Below are 17,275 nucleotides of genomic sequence, written 5' to 3'. Positions count from 1 at the left end.
CCCTCACTCCCTCCCTCTCTATCTGTCCCTCTTTCTCTGTGTCTCTGTGTCTCTGTGTCTCTGTGTCTCTGTGTCTCTGTCTCTCTGTGTCTCTGTCTCTCTGTGTCTCTGTCTCTCTCTCTCTGTCTCTCTCTCTCTCTCTCTCTCTCTCTCTCTCTCTCTCTCTCATTCCCTCCCTCCCTCCCTTTTTCTCTTTCTCTTTCCCTCCAGAATTTGGAGCAGGAGCAGAGGTTTTAGAGTGTTCTAACTGGAAGAATGGTCAAAAGCAGAGGACACTGGAAAATGATTCATCAGAGATGGGAGAACAGAGGTACCCAGGGCTCCCATTCCAGCACCAACATAAGCACTTAAGCGAGAGAAATGCCTTGATCTTCAATTGTTCTCCAAGCCTGTGAATCACTTTTACCAGCAATGATGCTCCCTCCACTGAAACCTAGTGCTTCCCTCCCTAACTCTTACATGTTTATTGTCTTATTTCTTCTGTAATCTGAGTGGGTTTCTGCAAAGACACTCTAAGGTATCTTTGACTAAGAAACTGTATCCCAGACTCACCCTAACATAACAGATAAGAACTCAGTGGGGCCATGAGCAGAGCTAAGCCTCACCAGAGGTGGAGCTGAGGATGCTGCCTCCAGAGTACCAGAGGCAAATGGGGACTGAATGGCACAAACTTCAAGAAATTTCAGGGGTTGGGGACTGAGATTCAAGGAGGGCAAGTGATGACTTTTCCTAAATAACTCTACTGTCTCTGGACACTGGGCGTGCAGAGAAGCATGATGGGAAGGCTAGCCAAGGAAGTTCTCTGCAGCCCAGCAGCTTGGGTTTTAGAATTTGGTTCTGGTGTAGCTGCACGTGATAATCCAGCTTCACTGAGCTACACCACCAAAGTTGTATCTGAGTGTGTGGGAAACTATGCCTGACACCCAAGGCAGTCAGTGAACTCTTGTTATTACTACTTTTATTGCAGAGTAGCTGAGGCTACCAAAACTTGAGACTTATGGTGCAATCTGTGGTGTCAAAGGTGACCTTCCGTGTACTATCTGGATGACCTTGGTAGAGTTGCTTAACCTTCCTTTGCTTGTCTTCTCATCTGTAAATGCCAGTTACATCCACTTAACAGGCTTGTTATACCTACTGAATGTTAGCATGTTACAACACACACATGGAATATTCTAATAATGGAGAGCTCATGTTTTTCCATTTTCATAGATATATCCGGCTTTATTTGAAGGCACAGAGGGCTGATAAAGGAGTTAGGGAAGAGAAGAAGAGTGGACTCAAGTTATTTTGGTCCCCATCACAGTGCATACTTGACTATAGAATGTTTAGTATAATCTGCTTTGTGCTCAGTCCTGAGAACGATCCCAGCAGAAAACAGCAACATTGTCTCAAGCCTGTAGGAATATGCAATGTCACGCTTACAGGCAGCTGTCTTTTGCTTGTTGAGAACTGCTCTAATGAGACCTAAATCCTGGAAACACCATCAAATAATGCAAAACATTTTGGCAGCTGCCTCTCCCATTTGTCTCAAAACAGGGATCCAGCCTTTTCAAATACATTCTTGCACTTCCTCTTCCCAAACCCCTGGAGTAAGGCGCTGGCTAATGCCCCCCTCCCCCATCAGGAAACTGACTCCTCAAGATTAAGTTGCTTGTTCTTGGTTACATTATTAGTGAGCCACAGAGGAGGCTCTAACCCAGTTAGCTAACTCCAAAGCCCACACTCCTTCCAAGTTTCCTGTGGATGGCAAACATCAGAAATGCAGGTAGTCTCCTGAGACACCCTCTTCCAACCTCCCTAAAAATCTCCAGTCAGATACTTCAGCATCCCTAGATTCCTGGCTATCTCATTGAGGTTTGGTATTTGTTGTTTGAAAAATAAACCTTTTTGACCCTCAGTCCAAAATTTTTCTGAAATATGATAGTCCTCACTATGTCTGCAAGGGGCATGTTCCAAGACTCCAAATGCATGTGTGCTCAAAATTACAGCTAGTGCTAAACTGAATGTTAGCATGTTACAACACACACATAGAATATTCTAATAATGGAGAGCTAATAAACTCTCTATGAACTGTTTTCTCATATGTATACATACTACAATAAAGTTTAATTTCTTTATACACAATACAAGGTTAACAACAATAACTTGTAATAACAAGAAACAAGTACAAGAATGGATAAATAGCTATCATCATTATTCTTGTGCTTCAGGGCACAAGTAAAGGTTGCTTGAACAGAAGTTCTACAATATCACAACAGAAGCTCAGGTAATGAAGAGTTTGGGTGACTTGAGGCTGAGCTGTGGATGTGCTTGATGAACAAAGAGGTGATTCTCATCCCAGCTGGGTCACAGAGGGACAGCTGCAGATTCCTCTCACAAGGAGAGGAAGAGTGGGCACCATAAAACAGGTGAGTTCTTTATTTCTAAACATATCTGTGTGGGGCTAAAAGGATGGCTTGGTGTTTAAGAGCACTGCTGCTCTTGCTGAGGATAGGGGTCCAGTTCCCAGCACCCACAAGGTGGCTCACAAACGTCCAGAATTCCAGTTGCAGAAATCTGACTCCCTCTTCTGGCCTCCAGGGGCACTGCACGTACTCTGTAATATTTTCAAAGTTAGGTTGTCATTGGTCATTGAAAACTAAGGATATTCAAAGACTGAGCTCCACTAATTATATGCAGTTCTGAACACACTTTCACAGTCACAGCCCTTGTGATGATAGCCTCAATGATTAAGCACCTACTAAGGACCAGATGCTTACTGAGCTTAATAACTACATTCAATTTAACAAATAACTGTTGAACGCTTGTTTTTGAGCTCCTAACCCCATTTTACAAATGAACAAAATAAAGCGCCAGGCTTCAGTAGCTCACTGAAATGGTGCCTGTGAGTCAAGGGCCCAGAGCTGCCTGGTGCCAAAGCCCACAACCCCTGCTCCACGCCCCTTACATTCTCTGTGTGTGAGCACATGCTGACAGTGCAAGTCTATTAGAATGGTTGGAATGGAGACAATTACTGCAAAAGAACCAGCCGTGCCTGTCATCACAAGCCAGAGTGCCACCATGCTAATAGAAGACATGTATTTAAGGCTGGCTTTGACCAGTTCCCTCTGCAGCAGTCTCATGGACTGGGGGTCCCTGTGCTATCTGCTGTCCCATATCTTGTTTCTACCTACTTCATTCAAATGTTCTTACAGCACTCTGCATAAATCAATTAGTGCACATCATCCCATAAGAATTGGCCTGGGGATTTTAGTCTTAATTCAAAATGACAACAAGGTATTGGATTTCCAAGGTAAGAACAATGTTGGCTTTTTCCAGGTCCCCTTCAAAGTGCAGAGCTTGGTGGGAAGCCCTGAGTTGTTGGCTGCCTTGGAAAAACCAGCTGGGAGTAGACTCTCATCCAGGTGCTGCCTAAATAAAGATTGCCAACAGCATGGGTCACTGCCTTAGGGGAGGGATTGTCACTGATAAGTGGCATTATGATTACTGGTAATAAAAAAGAGATAAGAGAGATGTGCCAAGCAAGGAATCCCTAGCTCCATAGAGTTTCTCACAGGTAATAGAAAGAAGGAGATGGAGAAGGATGAGGAGGAGGAAGAGGAGGAGAAAGAGGAGGAAGAGGAGGAGAAAGAGGAGGAAGAGGAGGAGAAAGAGGAGGAAGAGGAGGAGGAAGAGGAGGAAGAGGAGGAGAAAGAGGAGGAAGAGGAGGAGGAAGAGGAGGAAGAGGAGGAGAAAGAGGAGGAAGAGGAGGAGGAAGAGGAGGAAGAGGAGGAGGAAGAGGAGGAAGAGGAGGAGAAAGAGGAGGAAGAGGAGGAGGAGAAGGAGGAAGAGGAGGAGGAGGAGGAGAAGAAGGAGGAAGAGGAAAAGGAGGAGAAGGAGGAGGAGGAGGAGGAAGAAGAGGAGAAGAAGAGGAGGGGGAGAGGAAGGACTAGCTTCTTCCAGGAAATTTGATCTATCTTTTGTCTATAGAGAATTTTTGTAAAGTGAGAAAATATAATTAAAGATTGTAAGCGCGCGCGCGCGCGCGCACACACACACACACACACACACACACACACACCATTAAAGTAACTCAGAAAACTCTCCTGTGACTGGAGAAAACAAGCTGATGTTGTAGACAACGGGTCCCTGGATTTTCAGTCTGTGGCTTCCTAGACTATGAGACTCCCAATTGTGCACCTTGGAGGAGAACGCCCAACTCTGTAGGATTTTTCCCTAAAACAAAATGGGAGTTTTAAAGAATGTGCTAGGTTTGTAGAGCAGAGGGGAGAAGAAGGAAGTCATCGACTGGCCTAATGACTTCCCAGTTGTCACTGTCAATCAAATCCCTGCGGGTCATTCAGGCATCCATTCAAACAAATCCTAGGAGCCCAGACCTTTCAGGAGGACCATAGAAGGCGGGGCGAGGACCTAGAGTGATCTTGTGACCACACCTACCTTTGCACCCGCGTGTGTGTGAGAGTTTGTGTGTGTGTGTGTGTGTGTGTGTGTGTGTGAGAGAGAGAGAGAGAGAGAGAGAGAGAGAGAGAGAGAGAGAGAGAGAGAGAGACGTTCCTCACCAACACATACCATGTATCCTTTCTCTTTCTCTGCCCTCAGTTAGATGGGGCAATGCTACCAGGTCAGCCTGGGAGGAGCTAGCGATCTGTCAGGGCGCCTTCTCCCTTCTGCCCTAGAGGCCTAGGGGAAACTGAGTAAATTCACCCTTAGACCTGAACTTGGGGACTTGACGCGTGGCGGCGCTCGCACATAGTGTCTATAACAGAGTGTCCAGGAAAGCACAGTCACTCTACTGTCCCGTGGAAAAACCACCCTGGGGTCGATTTCAGCAGTTTCCTGAAAATTCCATGAACCGGCCCCTCACCGGATGCCGGGTACCCTGCACCCGCGTCCTCCATCTCCATCCGAAGGGGCCCCCGCACAGGGTGCAGCGGGCGTCCGAAGGTGCACCAGGCCTGAGCGGCGACCGCGGGAGGGGACCGGGTCAGTTATCTCAGGAAGGTGGCCAGGCACTGATTGTCGCCTGAAACACCGCCTGCTACTGGCACCTCCCAGGCGGATCGGCTGCTTTGAGGGCCTCCAAACGCTCTTCGAGCCCAGAGCTCTCTCTTTTCGTTTGCACAAGATCCCGGGTGTGGCCACTTCCCCGAAACCGTTTTCTAAAGTCAGTCCTCCAGACTGCCTCGTGGGTCGCAGGCTAAAGGCTCGCAAGTCAGAGAGACACAGAAGGACGCCCTGGGATCCGTGCTGCTCTGACCCACGAGATCTATTACAGTCACAGCCACGTGTGGCACGGGCGACAACGCGGTTTACACCCTTTCCAGAGTACAGTCAAGGAGCCCAGGGCCCTGCAAACTTGCCCGGGCTCGGGGTGCCCTGGGATCCGTTCAGAGAACTGAGAGGAGCATCTGACCGTGGCCTTACACTTTGAGCAACACAAGAAGCCGTGGGGTGACAGATTTTGCAAATGCTAGTAGCACTTGCGGGGACACTGCAGACCTGGCGACTGCCATAGGCAGGTGGTGAGGCACAGAGGACCGCGATACAAGCCCGCTTGGACTGCTGGTCCGCTTTCAACGAAACACACTGCTTAGTTGGTGGCTGAGAAAGAAAAAGAGTCAATTTGCAACGCCGCACTAGGACCTGCAAAAGCCGGGACGTCCCTCCTCTTAGCTTAGTGCAGAGCATCGCAGATTAAGCAGCGGCAGAGTCAGAGTCAGTCCGGGAAATTTCTGCAGTTTTATAGGCTGGGAAAAATAAAGATCAAGCAAGCGAGCACAAGCTCTGCTTCTCTGATTTCGCACGGAGAACCCACTCCCTAATTTTCTTTATTGAATTACAGGGTTTGCCCAGAGCGAAGATCTCCTGGTCGACTGGCCTTGGATATAGACAGCAAGTCCTTTTTTCCGATTCACTTCGAATGGCAGCAAACCCAAGCCGAGAAATCCCTTGAGTGACCCATGGGCTGCACAGGATTGCGATGTGCCAGAAGTCCGCCGGTCAGTCATTAGTGGTCTTCAGGCTCCATCCTAGAGTTGTTTTCTGCTAATCTCCAGGCAGAGAGCCCCTAAACCTTTCCTGCCCAAAAGTCTGGGGCAAAGAAATCCTGTCGGCGTGAGCTCATTGAGAGCACCCAATCCTGCCTTCCAGAAAGTCCGACGCTCCCAGGGAACTTGTAGAGCAGCTGGGAGTGCAAAGAGACATTTCAATGAAACGCAAATTCCCAAACATTTGCAAAAGTTTCCTCCATCCTGGCCATAAAGTACTCTGCCTATGATGAACTTCTAATGCAAGCGGTGTGGGGGTGTAAGGTTAGGTGAAGGAAAAGGTGCACGGCTGAAAGCTGGGGTCAAGTAGAGATCCAACGTATTTGGCACTACAGGCCTCTCAAGCAGCTGCTCAATGCGCTAGAATCGAGGGTAGGGCCGAGCTTGTCTGAGTGTCACGCTGGTGTCTATCAAATCCCCCCCACCCCCACCCCCCACCCCCCGACAGCCTATGCTCTCTGTGTGCTGGTGCAATTTCTGGGAAGGAGTGGCCAGACAGAGACTGCTGTGTGTGAAGAGACCCTAGCTGAGATTCCAACCTTTTTAGGGCAGGCATCCAGCCGGGCCCCAGCTGCCAAGAGGTTCTGGCCCAAACCTGCTAGAACTGGTCTGTGACAGAGGTAGGACAGGATAGCTAGTATCATATCGCACTCCCGCATTGGGTAATGGGGGCTACAGTTTTTCTATGCTTTCTCGGTAATGACTTTTCATCGGGCACCCTGGGTGGCAGGTCCCTCCTCTGCTCTGCTCTGCTCTGCTCTGTCTGTGGCTCCAGGCAGGATTGGTGGCCTGAGTACCACAAAGGAGGTCCAGAATTCTGGAGCTCCAGGACTCTGAATATCTGCCTACCGTGAGCGTTGGCAGGACCCAGAACTGAGAGATGCTCCATCAACTTAAAGCCTCGAAGGCCCATGGAGAGCCAGGTTTGTGTCAAACCCGGTTGGAAAGATCATCCTTGGCATTGTTAATACTCCCAAACCTACAGCAGGCCAGCAGTAGAAGGGTGACCACTGAGGCCCCAGCTAATGGTGAAATGGGCCCAGAGTCTAACACCAGACAGTGACTACCTGGTTTGGCACCCAACCAATGTATTGTTTTCCTTCTCTGGCCTTCTTTTACCAAAAGAAATTAAAAAAAAAAAATGTTGGCTGTGATGAGGGCTGCAACCTCCTGGTCAGCTGAAACCTTTAACTCTGGCTGAAAGAAAATCCTTGGAAAAGATAGATCACCCTTAGTAGCCAGCTATGCCCTGGAACCGCCTGGCAGTCTGGATAATGTATCTCCCAGGTCTCCTAGGATCCTCAAATCTCACTAGAGGATAAGTCCCATGTGATGGATCTTTAGATAGGGTCGCCTGGATACACTAGGATCTGCCCTACCCACAGAGGAAGTTCACAAAGATGACATCTGGATTTCTGCAAGAGCTTGTTCTGGTGCTGGCTTAGCACCTACTTAGGCAGTCTTCTGTCCTCAACTCAAGAGGACAGGGATCCGGGAGGCAAAGTCTTAGGGGAAGCCACAGTGCTCCACTTTCCATGCTTACATCGCCACCGAAAGACTTTTGGCATTCTTAAGCAGAGGGAAAGTTTGGAAAATCATTCTGGATCCTTAAGTAAATAAATATGTACTTTATCCATAAACAACCGGCAAAGCCAGAAACCAAGGCTGAGGCTCTGGACTCCCCCATTTTCAATATCTGTCTCTCCATCGCCTTAGAAAGCTGACAGGGGTGTTAACAAAATGAGGCCTAGAGGTTTTAGCGTGATCTGTGTCTCCTTGGGTCTTGGCACTGAGCATGTCACTAGGAGCTTGCAGCTGGGTGGGTGAGGGCAGAATGGACGCTTAAAGGACAAGCCGGGCTTTTCAAACCCTAGAAACTTCAGGGTCTTCTCTGACCCCACCCCTCCAGTGCACCCCTAACCTGGTATTGCTCGGTTCTGCCAAAAGACCACGTGTTTTCTCGAGGTGTTCTGACAAAGAAGCAAAAAACAGGAGCTCCTCCTACCCACGTTCTAAGGCCACCATGCCGGAACTTAGCGCTGGGTTCTCAGGCAGAAGCGACCAGGAACCTGAGCCCAGTAGTAGGGAGACAGGAAGCTGGTAAATGCTGCCTTCTCTCTCTTCTCTGCACCCCTACCCCCACCCCGGGAAGCGCTACAACCACCCTACACTGGCTGCCCTGGACTCTCCAGGGCAGTCTACGGGTCTATGCGGGCTCCCCGGTTTTGTGTCGCCGTCCTTACAAGTCAACTTCCGTAAAGGCCACACAAGACTGCTGGGAGTTTCTAGGGCCCTGGGCCCCGTGGGGTTAAGTCTGAATCCCCGCCTGGCGAGGAGCAAATCGGGCCGAGTGGGGGCGGTACCGGCCGCGGGGCAAGCAGCCCGCTCGGAAAGGAAGGAAAGGCGGGATCCTCCGGGAAGTTGATTCTCAGGCGTCCAGCTGCGGCCACTGCCAAATCTCCGACTTCTCCCCCCACCTCCTCCCCCTTTCCCTGGGGGATAGCTCGGGTCCCGGGTTTCTAGCATGGGGGTGGGGTGTTGTCAGCTAGAAAGCCAAGTCTTTCAGAGGCTCCCTAAGAGAATCCAAACTCTCCATCCCACTGACCTCCTCCAGGATTACAGTATCTCTGCCTGTCAGCTGCGACCTTCCGAGCGGCGACGCGGTGACCCAGCCGGAGCTGGAGCACCTGGCGAAGCCTGGGTGAGGCTGTTGCGATGCCTCTTATTTAAAAGAAAAAAGGGGGTGTCTCACACTTCTTCCTCTTGAAGGCTCCTTCTGTCCCCCTCTTTTCCTTTCCTGAAAGGCACTCCTTAAACGGTCCTCCGCCTTCCCTTCTACTCCCTTCCTTCCCCACCTTGGTCCTCCTCTTTTCTTCAAGGGCCCCCACCTAGCCCCCCTCCTTCGGGGTCCTCCTCCTCCTCTGCTCTTTGGGCGTCCGCCCCGTCAATCACCGCCGTCTCGGGCCCCAGCTCGGCTCCTCTCCGCCTCCCGGGCTCTGAGAGTGCCTGGGGCTCCCATCTCGGCCTCCCTTCGCTCTGTTCAGAGCCGGGCCGATCTGTCAGCGGAGCTGGCCGATGGGGGGAGCCGCCCGGGCCGCCGGGGCTCGGGTTACCGGTGACTGACAGCGTCTCCATGGCGAATAATTTGACTCGACTATTGTCTGGCGCGGGCAGGCCCCGGGTCAGATAACCTGACCAATCAGGGCGCGGGCCGCCGCGCCTCATGCCCGCTTAGAATAATATTATTAAAAAAGCTGCGAGCGAGCTAGACGGGAGGGAGAGCGAACGAGCGAGGAGCGGGCGAGTGAGCGGCGGGCGGGCGCGGAGCATGCGGAGCGGCGCCCCGGGCGGCCCCCGGGCTTGGGCGCGGGCGAGGCGCGCGGGTGGCGGGGGCGCGGAGCAGCGCAGGGCCGGCGGCGGGAGCGAGGACGGATCGCTGTGACTCAGGAGTCGCTCGGGAGCCGGCGCCTGGCCAGGGGGCCCCGCCCGCCTGTCGGCCGGCCCGGGCCGGCGGGGAGGCGCCCATGCGGGGCCGCGAGGCGCGGTGAGAGCGCGCGCGGGCGGGCTGGCGGGCGGGCGGGCGCGCAGCCGGCATCATGTCCATGCTGCCCACCTTCGGCTTCACGCAGGAGCAAGTGGCGTGCGTGTGCGAGGTGCTGCAGCAGGGCGGCAACATCGAGCGGCTGGGTCGCTTCCTGTGGTCGCTGCCCGCCTGCGAGCACCTCCACAAGAATGAAAGCGTGCTCAAGGCCAAGGCTGTGGTGGCCTTCCACCGGGGCAACTTCCGCGAGCTCTACAAGATCCTCGAGAGCCACCAGTTCTCGCCGCACAACCACGCCAAGCTGCAGCAGCTGTGGCTCAAGGCGCACTACATCGAGGCGGAGAAGCTGCGCGGCCGGCCCCTGGGCGCCGTGGGCAAGTACCGCGTGCGGCGCAAGTTCCCGCTGCCCCGCTCCATCTGGGACGGCGAGGAGACCAGCTACTGCTTCAAGGAGAAGAGCCGCAGCGTGCTGCGCGAGTGGTACGCGCACAACCCCTACCCGTCGCCGCGGGAGAAGCGAGAGCTGGCCGAGGCCACCGGCCTCACCACCACGCAGGTCAGCAACTGGTTCAAAAACCGGCGGCAGCGCGACAGGGCGGCGGAGGCCAAGGAAAGGTACGAGTAAGTGAGCATCGGCGCCGGCTTCCCTGGTCCCCGGGGGAAACGAAGTGCGGGTGCTGGGTGGGGGTGGGGGGTGGGGGGTGGGGGGATCTGGACAGGACTAAATCGCACCCAGGCCCCAGTTACCAACCTCAGCTGCAGCCCAGTCTGGATCAAAAGCAGCGCTTAGGTCGCTCCTGAAGACTGAGCGGCCCGGAATTTGTCTAAAGCGGGCAAAGTGGTGCGTAAGTTCTCAGTGACTAATTCCTCAGTCGCTTGTGGACTTGATTGGAAAACCAGCGAGTTTCAGAGAGGGCAGGGCTGTGGGCCTGAATTCCCTGCGAGGTAAGCGTAGGCTCAGGGCCTTCGATCAAGCAAGGGGATCAGGAGGTTTAGGACGTCACCTCCAGGTCAAAGCATTTTTTCCGGAGTCAGAGTTGGGATTGGAATCTCCCTAGTATTATCTGGGCAATAAAGGCAATACCTATGCAAGATATCCATCCCTTGTCTGGGCATAAGAGCTGACCACAAGGGACTTGGAAGTTATCCCGCGTGGAAAGGACCCAAAGATGTTGGGCCTCGGGGAGGGAGTGTCAGCTGTGGGAGAGAAGGCAAGCACACACCCCTTTTCTGGCCTGCTGAATCCAGCAAGCCTTCCCTGGACTTGCCAGACCTTTGACCTTTCTCTCCTCTGGTCCTACTCTCTTTGATGGGCAAATCAGGTGTGTGAGGTAAACTGAGCTCTGCCGAAGGGCTGGGAGTTTTCTTTTCTATCGGAATCCAAGACTTTTTCTGAAATAACCTAGGCTACACCCCCCCCCCCCCCCCGTGACTGTCTGCAATCCCCCAAATTTGGACAAGGAAACTAAGGAATTAGAGAGAAACGGACTATAGGAACAGAATTTCTCCTTCGGGGAACAGCAAAATAAGACACCCAGGTTAGGTGATGTGGGTGCGTTCAACACAGTTTGAATGGTCCTAGTTCAGAGTAAGGGTATCGAACAGTAGGAGCAGCAGAACAAGCTGCAGACTGGACCTGGGTATTTGAAACCTCCAAGTTGTACTCTCAATGACAATGATGTCTCCCGCTCACTCCTCCAAAGAAATCTGAAAGGATGGCCATTAGAAATCCACAAGTACATTTTACCCAGGTTTTCAAATGCCCACATCTGGGCAAGGACTGCCCGCAAAAGCAGGCTAGGGCGTGGGTTCATTTACTCTGGGTTCCCCTCTTTTGGGCTGGCACTGAGTACAGGATCGCCAAAGGCTAGGCTTCCTGACCAGGCCCCAGGTGGGGGCTACAGAGTGTGCCCCTTGTTTCTGCCTACGATCTGAGCCAGCTCTAACCACCCTGCCCCTCCTTCTCCCTTCTCCCTTCTCCCTTCTCCCTTCTCCCTTCTCCCTTCTCCCTTCTCCCTTCTCCCTTCTCCCTTCTCCCTTCTCCCTTCTCCCTTCTCCCTTCTCCCTTCTCCCTTCTCCCTTCTCCCTTCTCCCTTCTCCCTTCTCCCTTCTCCCTTCTCCCTTCTCCCTGGGGCTGTTCTCCATCGCTTCCAGTCACCCGGCTAAACTTTTCAGTTGGAGGGCTAGGGAAGAAGAGCCCTCCATTCACAAAGTCTCATCTTTCTGCGCAGTCAAATAGGGCTTACAAAGCCTGCCGGTTTGGAATCAGTAGCAACCAGAGGTTTCCTTCGCACAGAGCAAAGCAAAGGGAAAGTAGGCCTGTGCTTATCCAACTCTAAGTGAGCCCCTCAGCCTTGGGTCGCTGTACCTAAAACTTCTATTCCCCACTTGTACCCAGCAAAGCTCATTTGTCCGGCCTACGTGATTAGAAAATCCAGGTGTTTTCCTTCTCTTTTCCAACTCCAGGCACCCCACTTCCGTGCCGCGGCTCCGGGAAAGGAATGGGGTGGGAGACAGGACAGGACGTACAGAGAGCAGGAAAGGTAGTCATGAGATTAAGGACGTGGGATACAGGGAGAGGGGCAAGAGAAAACTAGTGTTGAGTGTTTGAGAACGCAATTAAGAACCAAAGGCCAGGTGTAGCCGATGGTAGAAACGGAAAACACCCTTTAGCAACTGGCTAAACCGGGCCCAGGGGCTGGTATCCTGAGGGGTGGCGCGGAGTGGCCTCGCTTTCCCGCTGACCCCGCTCCTTTGCTCCCGCGCTTGCAGGGAGAACAGCGAGAACTCCAATTCCAACAGCCACAACCCGCTGGCTTCCTCGCTCAATGGCAGCGGCAAGTCGGTGCTAGGCAGCTCCGAGGACGAGAAGACGCCATCGGGGACTCCTGACCACTCGTCGTCCAGTCCCGCATTGTTACTCAGCCCACCGCCGCCCCCTGGGCTGCCTTCCCTGCACAGCTTGGGCCACCCTCCGGGCCCGAGCGCAGTACCCGTGTCGGTGCCCGGCGGAGGCGGCGCGGATCCACTGCAGCACCACCACAGCCTGCAGGACTCTATACTCAACCCCATGTCTGCCAACCTTGTGGACCTGGGCTCCTAGAGCTCCGCTCGCCTCCCGGCGCTTGCTTTCCGTGCATGGTGCGGGGACTTGAGAGGCGGTGTGGGAGGGCGGTAGATTCTGGAGTCTGGACCGGGTACTGGAAGTCTGCCCTGCCACGCTGGAGCGGCAGAACCGGCGGCGGGACAGTGGAGAATGGTCTGCTCGGGGTCCTTTGGGGGATTCATTTTCAACAAGTTGCTTTTGAGAGCCTTTGGAGGCCAGGGACCGAGTCTTGAACTAGGCAAGGGAATAAATTATAAACCACCACCACCCCGATTTTTTTTTCATCTCTTCTCCTTTCTCTCGCCTTTTTCTTTCCTCCACTTTCCTTTCGGGTTTCTTAGGTCTCCTCTTTTCATTTTTTCTCTCTCTCCTTTTTACTTTTCCTCTTTTCTCCCCTCTATAAATTTCTCTCTTTTCTCTCTCTCTCTCTCTCTCTCTCTCTCTCTCTCTCTCTCTCTCTCTCTGATCTGGATTTCTCACATCATACCCTCAGTCTTCCTTCCTTCTGGTCATCTATTTGGGTTCCTTTCTCTAACTTTGTAAGAGTCCGACATGATGTGAACGGAGGTAGACATTATGCGTCTTTGGTCTTCAAAGACCAAAGGCTTTAGGCTCAGTTGGAGCCTAAGGTGACAGCTTCTAAATAATAAATGAGCAAGAAAGGCTGCATCTCAGAAGCACCTGAATATTAATATTAATATTCTCTCTCTTCCTCCCTCCCTCTCCCTCTCTTTTTCCTCCCTCTCTCCTCCCCACCTCTCTGGTTCTCCTCCTCCTGGGACTGTGACCTCCATGCTCCCAGCCCAGAGTGCCTCCACAGCCGCAGACTTGCCTGTTCCTTTTTACGCCCTCATGTGAATGTTCGTCGGGAGATATTTCTGCTTTTATTTTATAATAAAATTAGAAATCATAAATATATGGATATATGTCCCGAGGCCCTGTGGCCTCGAGTGAATCGGCGTCTGATTTCCCTACAAGGACTGGATATTCCGGGTAGGCAGGCCTGGGCAGTGATACGCTGGCAGAGTACTGGAAACCTGGAGCGACCTTCCCTCACTGTATCTCTGGCAAGGCGAAGGCATGAGACTGAAAACTCTGAAACCTCCTCCCCATGAGACTTCAGTCCCTTTTCTCAGCAGAGCTCTCTGCAGAAACACGGACCAGACTTCCACTTGCCCCGTAGCCACCTCCAGGAGACCCCCACTCCCATCCCTGTGCCTGACTCCCCACCCACCCACCTACCTACCAGTACCTCTGGGCTTGTAGAGGAAGATGAGAAAGCATGCGTGCAGAGGTAGTAAATGAGTTTGGAGTTGTGGGGCCTGGGAGGGAAATTGGGACGTTTTGGGTCGAAATAACTACTCCTCAGTGTGGTCGAAGTCACTAGAACTGGAAACGATACTGTGGGCAAAGTCACAAGACCAGCAGCAGTGGCTGAGACCTAGTTTCCCAGAGGTTAATGGTGGCAGAAAGGTCTCTGGGTCCCTGCAACCTACATCAGATACAATGGAGGAGAAAGAAGAGTGGACAGCCTCAGTGGGAGCACTGACTCCTACGGCATCCCAGAGACTACTCAGTGTAGTGCCCTGCGATCGCCGCTCTAACTGTAAATAAGTCTACAGTATTGTTTTCGCGTGGAGTTTTAGCCCCCTTCTGTCCAACAAGTTCAGGCCAATCCAGACAAATCCAAATCAGGCAAGATTCAGTAATAAGGGGAAAGTTGAAGTTTCTCAGTGTTGATTCGCAGTAGCAGTCACTATTGAGCAGAATTTAAAGGGTAGCAGCCCTGGGCTGGAAGAGATGGAGGGGAGGAGGCAGTTTCGGGGATTTTAGGAGGACTTTTCCTTTCTGATAAAACCACCACTTTCTATTCTAACCATAAACTCAGAAAGACTCTTCTCTCAAAATTTTTATTGAGAATTTCTTCACCCATGACTGAGAGAGTTGGATGAACTAACTGTTCTCAAGGCTGTACAGTTGTGCCCACCTGGAGTCCAAGGGAAATATACAAACCTGGGGAGACTCCTGGAGGCTGGATTCCCCCCCACTTGGGCCCAGCCCTCTCCCCCAAGTTCTGATCTGAAGAGAAATTCCAACCCCAGAAGTACCCTTGGACCCTTGGCATCCCTGCTTCCAGAACACTCCTCAAGCGCTCCCTGGAACTGGTTTGCTCTGGTTTAGACTGAACAACCTAACTTCCTCCGACTTGAGGTGTGCAGAACTAGCAGCTATTATTGCCTGAAAGTCTGTCTGGAGCATTCCAAATGGAGCTGCCTATGTCAGCCCACTTGGCCAGACTGCTTGGTGATGTCATAGCCCACACTTCTGCACAATTACTTTGCTGGAGAAAGAAAACCCAATAGCCTGTATCTTCCAAGTCATCCCTAGTCTCAAGTTTGCAGAAAAGCAGACTGTTAAGTATCACATGGCAAAGAGAACACACGTTTAATTGATTTTGGTCACAATTATTGAGAGGCTACTATATTCCATTCATTTTGGATAGCACCAAAACCAACCTCGATAGTGGCCTCCCAGGGAAACAGGCTGTCACGTCCGTGTTAATACCTCCACTCAAATACAGAAGCAAACACACAGGCTCCCAAAGTACTGTCACACAAGCACGCTCCCTCGTTAATCTATGTGTAAAGTAGTACACAGTGGACTACCTGTCTAGCGTTGTGAACTTGAACACACGCCACACATATACACCATGCTTTCCCCACTTCAGACTTCTCTTCAAGAAACACAACTGTCCTCTGCTGCCCCTGCCCACTACCACCCCTGCAGGGTGAAGTGCTTGTGTCAGGGAAATGATCTGTAGAAGAGCTTACAGGAAAGGCCTCTGGACCTAGCTACTTGGTCCCAGAAAAGGAGCTGATCCCAGCCGAGGTATGGCAGCTGATCAGGGGTCCTAACAGAAGCACCTTCTCTAGTGTCTGCCAGGGTGGATCCCTGTTCTAAGCTCCTGAGTGCCAGTAAGAGGCAGGGGGCAGTTCTAAGGCTATATTCTGCAAAGTGGTTTCAGAGCACCTCTGCTTGCTGGGGCTCCCTTCTTTCATTCTTCTTCTATCAGCTATCCTGGAAAATATGTCTTCAAGCACTGTGAGAAAAAGATCCAGAAATCCACAGCCTCAAGCTGTATAAGCCACTCCCAGCCATTGCTTCCTTCAGAGCTTGAGAACTGGACATAAAATATAGATAGTGACTTGTAAAAATAACCAGTCTTGTCAGGCTCTGTGAGCAATATTCTTAGGACCTTCTTCCATCTGCTTCCTATAACCCACCTTGCCCCAGCAGCCAAGGAATTTTGCCCTGGGACCTGGGAACATAAGTATCCCTTCTCACTCCACTGACAGTCTGCTAAAGGATGCCCTTCAGTTTGTTCCTAAGCAGGCAATATACCCACATAGCCCTGTAGTGTTGAAGGCAGCAGGATCCAGTCATTAGGGGCAGCTAACAAGACTAGAGGGGCAACTCTGCTTTGGGGGTTAAAAGTAAACCTCAGGGGGTTCAGAGGAGCCGGTAAGCCCTCCCCACCTACTTTCTGGAGTACTTGCATAAGAATCTTGCATCCCTGTCTAGGGAGCAGGTGGTGGTTCAGGTGTCTACAGCCAGGAAATGGTAAGCAGGGGGGAGGGGGCACACTGGACTTCTGGGAGAAAACCAGAGCCCATGGCAGAGCAAAGAATCAGGGAGGCCTTCATGACTCTACCTGCTCAGCAGCTCTCTGAGTGTGTAGAAACTCTGGAAGATACACCAAGGCTTTTATTGAAAAGCCTGCCCAGGGCCCTTGCCAGACTAAGAGAGTTTGAAATGGGTGAACTTCCATCAAGGAGCAATGGGTCTGGGCTGGTCCAACTCAGCCTTTTTACTTTTCTCTGCCTGTTGTAAGTTAGCCTTCATGACTGGACTTACTCCTGGCCACGTCCTGGTGATGGGGAGAAAGGAAAGAGTTTAGGGGTAAGAGTTGCTAACCAGGTAGTGATCTCAGCCTGGTACATCCTGGTGTCAAGGCTAATGCCACAATATATATATATGTATATGTATATGTATATGTATATGTATATGTATATGTATATGTATATGTATATGTATATGTATATATGTTATATATGTTTATATATAATATATATATATATATATATATATATATATATATATATATATATATATATTGCCCGGGAGGAGTCTCTTGTGGAAATGTCTTCGGTGTCTGTGAGACTGGAATTGGGAGGAGGATGGAGTGTGAAATCCAAACGAGCAGAGGCTCACTGCACCCGGAGTGCCCACTTCTGTCCACCTGAGTGAGCACAAAATAACGCGAATCTTTAGGGCCAAAGCAGTTGGGGACCACCGACTGCGAAGAAGCTCCAACTACTCCACCTTCTGAAGCCGTGGCCTCGGGGAGGACAGAGGCCTAAACTTTTTGGAAAGCCATCCACAAGCCGGCCATCTCGGGAAGCTAGCTGAGCGTGGACGACTTTATCTCTGCTTTCCCAAGGTACTAGGCTCCTACGGTCCAGTGCCTGGGATTCGGATGCTTTCTCCGGGATCGGGATCAGGCTTTGGGTGCCCAGGCAG

At 51.7% G+C, this 17,275-nt stretch overlaps 1 protein-coding gene and 1 long non-coding RNA gene across 3 annotated transcripts; one reads left to right on the top strand and one right to left on the bottom strand.

The window, feature by feature from the left end:
• Positions 1 to 1,200: 1,200 nt before the first annotated feature.
• On the bottom strand, positions 1,201 to 9,087 carry LOC143443932 (uncharacterized). The gene is made up of 2 exons (XR_013113383.1): positions 8,653 to 9,087; positions 1,201 to 6,184 (listed from the first exon to the last, which is right to left on the bottom strand). It is a non-coding gene; the product is annotated as an uncharacterized LOC143443932 (long non-coding RNA).
• Positions 9,088 to 9,577: 490 nt separating this feature from the next.
• Six2 (SIX homeobox 2) lies at positions 9,578 to 13,608 on the top strand. 2 transcript variants are annotated; one of them, XM_076942402.1, is made up of 2 exons: positions 9,578 to 10,209; positions 12,361 to 13,608. In XM_076942402.1, exons 1-2 carry the CDS (start codon positions 9,644 to 9,646, stop codon positions 12,689 to 12,691), a joined length of 897 nt encoding a protein of 298 aa, XP_076798517.1. In that variant the 5' UTR covers positions 9,578 to 9,643; the 3' UTR covers positions 12,692 to 13,608. The 2 variants fall into 2 exon arrangements, with proteins under 2 accessions (XP_076798517.1, XP_034370173.1); XM_034514282.2 differs by having other exon boundaries at positions 9,583 to 10,203.
• Positions 13,609 to 17,275: the final 3,667 nt, after the last annotated feature.

This window comes from Arvicanthis niloticus, chromosome 11, assembly GCF_011762505.2.
Source record: "Arvicanthis niloticus isolate mArvNil1 chromosome 11, mArvNil1.pat.X, whole genome shotgun sequence".
Taxonomy (NCBI): domain Eukaryota; kingdom Metazoa; phylum Chordata; class Mammalia; order Rodentia; family Muridae; genus Arvicanthis; species Arvicanthis niloticus.
This window is presented reverse-complemented; position numbering and strand designations above follow the sequence as displayed.

Coding starts and splice junctions, on each gene's coding strand:
- Six2 (XM_076942402.1), top strand. CDS start 9,644: ATGTCCATGCTGCCCACCTTCGGCTTCACGCAGGAGCAAGTGGCGTGC. Junction 10,210..12,360: donor GAGGCCAAGGAAAGGTACGA/GTAAGTGAGCAT, acceptor CCGCGCTTGCAG/GGAGAACAGCGAGAACTCCA.